Source organism: Tauraco erythrolophus (assembly GCF_009769465.1).
Source record: "Tauraco erythrolophus isolate bTauEry1 chromosome 30 unlocalized genomic scaffold, bTauEry1.pri scaffold_44_arrow_ctg1, whole genome shotgun sequence".
Taxonomy (NCBI): domain Eukaryota; kingdom Metazoa; phylum Chordata; class Aves; order Musophagiformes; family Musophagidae; genus Tauraco; species Tauraco erythrolophus.
The window spans coordinates 136,395-144,333 of record NW_028238561.1 but is presented as its reverse complement, the minus strand read 5'-3'; the positions used below and the strand labels follow the sequence as shown (position 1 = coordinate 144,333).

Sequence of the window (7,939 nt, the reverse complement as noted above, 5' to 3'; positions counted from 1 at the left end):
CCCGGCATAGCACCCAGGCTTTGGGAGAGGGGAGAATGGATTTTCCCAAGCAGGAGGGATCCAACTCCTCAAGCCACCCTCCCAAAGCACAAAGAAATTTCTCCGGGTGGGAAATCACAGCAGTGTTTGCCGGAGCCCGGCTCGGCGCTCCGGCAGCCGGCGTCGAGCCCACGTGGGCTGGAGCCGGGCCGGCTGCGGAAGAGTTAAGCCCAGCTGCTGGCCCGGGGGCCTCCCACTCGCCCAGGCGTGGAGTATGAATAGCTGCTCCCCTCCTCTCCCAGCCATTCTGCTTCCCTCCCTGCCTTCCCTCTCCTCCACAGCTCCGGCATCCTCTCCGGCATCCTCTCCGGCATCCTCCGGCAGCGCCGATGCTGAGCACGGAAAGTTTCGCCGGGGCGAGAGCCCTGGGCGAGGAGTCCTTGCAGATGTGGGACCTCAACAAGAGGTTGGAAGCCTACCTGGCCCGCGTGAAGTTCCTGGAGGAGGAGAACGAGGTGCTGCGAGCCGAAATCCAGAGCGCCAAGGGCAGCCCCGCCGGCGAGTCGTGGCGGGCGAAGTACGAGGAGGAGCTGCGGGCGCTGCGGGACGCGCTGGATCAGGCCTTCAGGGAGAAGTGCACGGCCGAGCTGGCCAGGGACAACCTCTACGAGGAGGTCCAGCAGGTGAAGAGCAGGTGGCAGAAGGAGCAGGCGGCCCGAGAAGAAGCCAAGAAGCAGCTGTCCTTGAGCAGGAAGGAGCTGGAGGAGGAGAGGAGAGCCCAGATCTGGCTGAAGGAGAGAGCCGTGCAGCTGGAGAAGGAGGTGGAAGCTTTGCTGGAGGTGCACGAGGAGGAGAAAGCGGGGCTGGACCAGGAGATCGCGAGCTTCTCGCAGAGCCTGGAGAGCTTCCGCTGTGCCCCGGTGGCTTTCCAGCCAGTGGAGGTGGAGGACTATTCCAAGAGGCTTTCGGAGATCTGGAAAGGGGCGGTGGAGACCTACAAGACGGAGGTGTCACAGCTGGAAGGTTCCCTCTGCCAAGCGAAGGAGAACCTCTGGAAGGCGGTGGAGGACAACCAGCAGAGCCAGCTGCAGCTGCAGCACCTGGAGAAGGACCTGGCGGGGCTCAAAGCGCGGAAGGAGATGCTGGAGGAGAACCTGGCGCGGCAGTGGCAGGAGCAGTGTGGGGAGGCAGAGAAGTTCCAGGTGGGGGAAGGTGGTGGGGAGGCACTGGGTGCCTGGGGAGGGGGAGAACAGGGTGCTGGGGGTGGCTTGGGGGTGCTCCGGGCACCCGCAAAGGGATGGAGGGGAGATGGAGGGGAGGAGGCAACACAGGGGGTGCAATCCCCGGGGTGGGGATGAGGAGGGCTGGAGGAAGAGCAGAGCAGCTCGAGGACATCCTCATCATCCTCACAGCCAGGACCTGAGGCCACCCCGCTGCAGGGGAGCAGCACCCAGACCCTGGGTCCTCCCCCACCACCCTTCCCCGGGGGCCGCTGCTCCGCATCCCACCGGGCTCCGGAGTCGGGGACCCGGAATAACGGCAGCCCCTTCCCTCTGCCCCCCCCAGCTCTGGGTGCAGGCAGAGGGGTGCAGGCAGGGGGTGCAGGCAGGGGGGTGCAGGCAGGGGGTGCAGGCAGGGGGGTGCAGGCAGGGGGTGTAGGCAGGGGGTGCAGGCAGGGGGGTGCAGGCAGGGGGTGCAGGCAGGGGGTGCAGGCAGGGGGGTGAGGGGGCTGCGGGGAGAACAAACTCCAACCGACTTCGCTGCAGCTGCAACGCAACAGCTGCAAAAGTCATCGGGCAGAGGGAGGTGGCGGCGGCGGAGTTGGGGGGGGACACGGGGCTGGAAATGCCAGGGACGGGGCGGCCGCCGCTCGGGGAAGGGTCCCTCTTTGTTCCAGGTCCGGGAAGCGGCCTCGGTGCCACGGAGCGGGGGGTGCTGCAGCCTCACCCACTCCCCTGAAAGATGCTCCTTTCCCACACCAGTGTCCCACGGTCCCGAATCCCTCTCCCCTCTTTTCCACCCCACTCCCCTCCTCACCCCCTCTCCCCATCCTCAGCCCCCCCCATCATAAACCGAGTGCTCCAGGACCCCCCACCCCACAGCATCCCGAGGGGTTCTGGGTGGATGCGGGAGCCACTGGCACCCTCCAAGGTCTGGCAGGGGCAGGCAGGGCTCAGGGAGGGCTCCAGCACCCCTGACTCCCCCCACCCCACCCCATGCTCGCCCGCAGCTGGCGATGGAGGCCCTGGAGCAGGAGAAGCAGAGCCTGCGGGTGCAGATCGCCCAGGTGCTGGAGGACAGGCAGCAGCTCATGCACCTCAAGATGTCCCTTAGCTTGGAAGTGGCGACCTACAGGTGAGGTCCCCGGTGGGGACGGGGCTTCACCTCCGGGCAGGGGAGCTGGGGCCGAATCCTGCCCCACCATGGGCACGGGATGGGTCTTGGGTGCAAGGAGGGGTCTTGGGTGCAAAGAGGAGGTCTTGGGTACAAGGAGGGGGTCTGGGGTACAAGAGGGGGGTCTTAGGTACAAGGAGAGGGTCTGGGGTACAAGGAGGGGTCTTGAGTGCAAGGAGGGGGTCTTGGGTACAAGGAGGAGGTCTGGGGTACAAGGAGGGGTCTTGGGTACAAGGAGGAGGTCTGGGGTACAAGGAGGGGTCTTGGGTACAAGGAGGGATTTTGGGTACAAGTAGGGGGTCTGAGGTACAAGGAGGTGTCTTGGGTGCAAGGAGAGGGTCTGGGGTGCAAGGGGGGGGTCTGGAATACAAGGTGGGGGTCTGGGGTGAGGGCAGCCCTGCGCCCCTTTTGCAGCCCTTCCAGATGGCCCCAGACAAAGGCGGGCTGCCGGGGGGCTGGGGGGGACAATTAGCATGAGAATAGGGGCTGTCCCCAGCCCGGCCGAGGGGCCTCCCCGGCAGAGCATGATGTCACCCGGCGCGGTCACTAATCCTGGGGATGGGGGGATGGGAGGGGAGACAGGAGCAGGGGGGGCACCTCTGCTCCCCCCGATCCCACCGCCAAGCCGGACAGGGCAGCAAAACCATCCGTAGCCCCGTCGTGCCTCAGTTTACCTGCAAAGCAGCTGCCGTAGCCCAACGGGGTGTGACGGATTGCAAAGGGAGCAACTCAGCTCTCACCATGGCGCAGATACCCACCCCACAGCGCCCACCCTACAGCGCCCACCCCACAGCACCCACCCCATAGCACCCACCCCAGTCCTTTCCTTGCAGGACGCTGCTGGAAGCAGAGAGCACCCGCTTGCAGATGCCAACCGGGGAATACAAACTGGCCAACGGTTTGCGGGGTAAGGGAGCGCTGGCACCGGCCCCACCACCACATCACCACCCCCGGGGGGGTTTCGGGGGGCTGAGGCTGAATATAGACACGGAGTTTTCCTGGCAGCGGCCGCCCGGCCGCGATAGGAAGGTGCGAACCGCGGCCGGGGGGCTCCTGGCACGGGGTTTGGAGCCGCCGCGGTGCGGATAAGGCTTATCTGCCTCTTCGCCTCTTTTTTTTTAAGTCTTCACCCGTGCACCCTCCAAAATAAACCCAGCAAGGAGAGCCACGCGGTGCCGAATCCTCCGGGATCCTCTCGAGGGAGGAATTTCCCACTTTCCGTGTTTAAAAATAGGTGGAGGGGGCAGCGGGGGGCGGATTGGGGGGCACGGGGGAGCCAGGCGAGCGGTTTCGTGGCGCGCTCACCGCGCTCGCCCTCGCTCTTCGCAGATCTCAAGCTGGAGGGGAGCGCTGGCACCAAGCTGGCACCGGCGAGCGCTGAGGCCAGGAGGCTGCTGCCCCGGGATCACCGTGCCAGCCCCTCCGTCTTTGCCAGGGCAGAGGGGAGAGGGCAGCAAGTGAAAGCCCAAGGCGATGCTCTGCCACCCAAAAACCAGAGCCCCGGTGCCAGGGAGCTCCAGAAAATCAGCTCGGTCCTCCACGCCGCGGTGCCACGGGTCGCTGACATGGCCAGGGAGCCCAGTGCCCCCAGCTGCCCCACGCTGAGCCCCTCACAGCCTGGCAAAGCTGCTCCTTCTCTCTCTCCGGAGCCCCCCAGCCCTGTGCCACCCGAGTCGGGGAGCCCAGGGGGAGAGGGTCCCGCCTGGCCGGGGGGAGCCGGCGGTGAGATGAGCCAAGAGAAGGAGCATCCTCCACCCGGAGCCGCGGCGGAGCCCCACGATGCCAACGGGGAGTCCCCAGCATCGGTGCCCATCGGCAGCCTGCGGTACCCAGCCCGGCTGGTCAGCGAGGCACTGGAAGATGCTCTCAAGGAAATGAAAGACGATGCTCAGCCCAAAGAAGAGCCCACGCTCGGCGCTGCGTGGGCCCCCCGCGACGCCCGTGCCCCCAGCCCCGTTCCCCCCATGGAGGTTTGCAGAGGGGCTGGGGAAGGGCAAGACTCCTCCCAGGGTGTAGGGGATGGCAAAGCTCCCGAAGAAGAGGAGAAGGCTGAAGAAGCCGTTGTGCAGGATGGAGCCATGTCGCCACCGGGATGGCATCCCTGTGGCACGGCTGCTTCCCTGAGCGCCACGGAGAGCCGGGAAGAGATGGGAGCGTGGGAGGAGGAGATGCCCACAGTGCTGAGCCCAAGGGAACCAGAAGCGGTGGCCCAGGAAGAGGACACCAGTGGCCCTGGCCAGCCGGGGACAAGCTGGGAAGAGCCAGAGCAAGGGGAGGATGAGGAAGAGGCCCCAAACATGGGGACATCACACCCCTGGGAGGAAGAGGAGGAGGAGGAGAGGGGACCTCGCAGCCCCGAAGGGCTGGATGCACGAGAAGGGGAGTCCCTGCAAAGGGAAGTCGAAGCTGCTCGTGCTGTCCCCATGGAAAGCCACCCAGTTTTGCCCACAGAAAGTCACCTGGAAGAGGACCTTGTCGATGGAGAGCAGGAAAGGTTTGAGCATCGGGAAATGTCCGTGTGCCAGACGGATCTGGCTGCAGAGGAGGAAAAGGAGCAGGAGATGTGCCTGGAGCAGGAGCCCTCGAGCATCCATGAGGCCATCCCAGCAGAAGAGGCTTCATCAGAGGCTGAAGAAGATGCTGTGGGAGGGGAGGACCCAGGCAGCGCAAAAGAAGGTGAGGGAGAAAAGGGAGAGGCTGGTGGGGAGGCACTGGGAGGAGAAGACCCCTGGGCAGGAGAGGCTGTGGGACATGAAGCCCTGGGGCAGGAGAGCGGAGCCTGGGAGGAGCCCGGGGAGCTGCAGGAAAAGGGCTTCGCCGAAGAGGTGCTGGAGCAGGAGGAGCTGGAGCTAGGAGAGGAGCCCTGGGGTGGGGGAGACGATGGCAACAGCCAAAAGCCCCGTTCGGAGGACGGGGAGGTGATGGCAGAGGACGCAGAGGGGGCTCTGGGGACAGCAGAACCAACCTGGGCAGATGACGTCCCAGCAGAGCTGGAGGAAACCCGGGAAGATGATGAAGAAGATGCCGAGAACCTGGAGATGAGGCAGCAGCTGCCACTGCCGGAGGCTGAGCTGGCCCTGGGGCTGGCGAGGGGTGAGGATGGCACCGCAGGGCAGCCCGTCCTGGCACCCGCCGATGTCTCCATGCCAGGGGACAGCCAGGAGCTGGCCGAGGCTCCAGAGGAGTCGTGGGAGGTGCAGGATGAGGATGCTGAGGATGAGGTCGGCTCAGAGCCGGGACAGCCGGAGGGCAGCAGCAGCACCGGCCCCGCGGCGCTTCAGGAGGCACCGGGTGACGGTGGCACCGAGAGCGGCGAGTCGGTGGAGGAGGATGCTGAGCCATTGGCAGAGCCGGAGCCAGCACCGACGATGGGCAGGAGGATGGAGCTGGAGGACTCGCTGCCGGAAAGCACGGCCCTGCACCTCGACGGAGAGGAGATGCTGGTTGTGGTTACACCTGGCCAAAACCCACCAGAGATTGAGGAGACCACGGAGACAGAACCCACAACCGAACCAGCTCCGGAGGATGAAGGATGGCTGGAAGGGAAGGACAAGCCACCAACTCCCACCGCGCCGGAGACGAGCAAAGAGGAGGCAGGGACGGAGGTAGCCCCTATGGCAGAGGGTGCCGAGGAGGAGGAAGGCTACTTCATGGTCTCTGCTCCCAGCCAAGAGGTGTCCAGCTTGGAGGAAGCCGAGATCTTCGAGGACTTTGAAGAAATCAAAGTTGAAGTAACCGCCGCTGGCAAAGATGGTCCGGAAGCTCCTGGAGAAGCGTCGCCGGTGCCAGAGGACGAAGGGCACTTCGAGGCATTCGTCGGTGAAGCGGATGAAGACGCGGAGATGCCCGCAGATGAACCTGAGATGCCAAAGGGTGAGGATGAGGACGATGCTGGGGGTTTTACTGCCGAGCTGGAGGAAGGTCCAGCTGCACCAGAGGTGGATTCCGGCTCCCCCGGGGCCATGGAGCCGGTAGCAGGAGTCGCCGACGAGCCGGCCCAGGTTGCCACAGGCTCCGGTGCGGGCGAGGGACTGGGGCACTCAGCCTCGGCCACCGAATTGGTTGAGGAGCTCGATGGCGCGGTGGAGCTGGAGAGTGATGCCAGCAGAGCCGAAACGCTCCCAGGCTGCAACCTGGGGCTGGTGGGGCAAGAGGAAGAGGAGGAGGAGGAGGAAGAGGAGGAAGAGGATGAGCCTGGCATGGCTCACCGCGACGCAGCCGAGCCCATCCCTCCGGCGGGGCCCCAGGTCCAGGTGATGCCGGTTTCTCCGCTGCCCAACCAAGCAGAGCAGCCATCGGATGAGCAGATGTTGGATGAGCAGCCATCGGATGAGCAGCCATCCGTGGAGGAGGAAGCACTGGCTGGTGACAGCCCACCCCCAGCCAGGGACGAGGAGCCCCCCGAGGCCGACCCACCTGTGCCAGGCTCCGTGCCGGAGCAGGGAGATTTTCCGGAGATGATTATGATCCCAGAGGCAGCGGATCTCTCTGCAAAGGTGCCGACGGATGTCATGAAGGACTCGGATATTTTGGAAATAGTCGAGCAAGCTCTGGAGTTCAACCAGGAGCTGGTGATGGGGGCGAGGGCGGCTGAGGGTGGGCAGCGGGGTCCTGGCGGGACCGAGCCACCCCAGGACGCCGGAGAAGACTCCTCGCCTGCTTCATCCAGCGAGGAGGAGCCGACGGTGCAGGAGGTGCCGGCGGATGCGGCACCGGTAAAGGAGAGTCCGGTTCGGGCGGAGAACGGGCTGCACCGGGAGGCCAGCCTGGAGGACCTGGCAGAATTCACCGAGGAGGTGCCGAACGGCATCGCCAGCGCGCCGCCGCCGGCACAGGAGCTCCCCACTGAGACCGCGGACCCCACCGCGGCGATGCCGCTGCAGCCCCCGGCTCCCGGAGATGCCACCGCCGCCAAGCTGGGTGATGCCACCCCGCGTGGCAAGCACAGTGGAGTCGATGCCAGCCCTGCACCACCCGCTTTGGGGGGTGATGACGTCCTGTGCCTCGTGCCCGACCAGCCGCCGGCGTGCCGGCTGAGAGCCGAGCAGGAGCCCTGGTCCTCGGGGGACGAGTGACGGTGGCGGGGGCGACCTCCCCGGTAGCCCCTTCCTTGCCCAAGCCCAGCACCCTCACTTCACCCACCCACCCACCTAACGCTTCTGAGTCTCTTTATGATTTTTAACACCTTCGTGTGGATTTTTTGCACCCTTTTTCAGAGTGAAGAACCACCAAGCTCTGTTCCTCACCCCCCCCCCCCTCAGCCCCCCCCAAATTCGCATGCTTGCTCCGGGACCCCAGCCTCATTTTGTGCCCCCTCTGGGTGGGTTGCCGTGGCTGTATTTAATTTAAACCCCATGTTTCCCTCTTCCCTTCCATCTCCCCCCCTTCAATCCCCCCCAAACAATCAGCCCCAGGGAGCTGGGGACCTCCACACGCTGCGCCCCGGGACCCAGCGCCTGGGGGGCGAGGGCACCCTGGAGTCCCCCGCCCTGACGCGCCGACGCTGGCGGGGCTGACCCGCGCCGGATGTCCGCGCTGCCTTGACGTTAATTTAATAAAACCTCGT

The 7,939-nt window shown here is 65.4% G+C and overlaps 1 protein-coding gene across 2 annotated transcripts; it reads left to right on the top strand.

The window, feature by feature from the left end:
* Window positions 1-368: 368 nt before the first annotated feature.
* On the top strand, window positions 369-7,448 carry NES (nestin). Of its 2 annotated transcripts, XM_086630418.1 has the most exons (6): window positions 369-1,181; window positions 2,210-2,334; window positions 3,207-3,280; window positions 3,703-5,139; window positions 5,278-6,791; window positions 6,831-7,448. In XM_086630418.1, exons 1-6 carry the CDS (start codon window positions 369-371, stop codon window positions 7,446-7,448), a joined length of 4,581 nt encoding a protein of 1,526 aa, XP_086486544.1. The 2 variants fall into 2 exon arrangements, with proteins under 2 accessions (XP_086486544.1, XP_086486543.1); XM_086630417.1 differs by having other exon boundaries at window positions 3,703-7,448.
* Window positions 7,449-7,939: the final 491 nt, after the last annotated feature.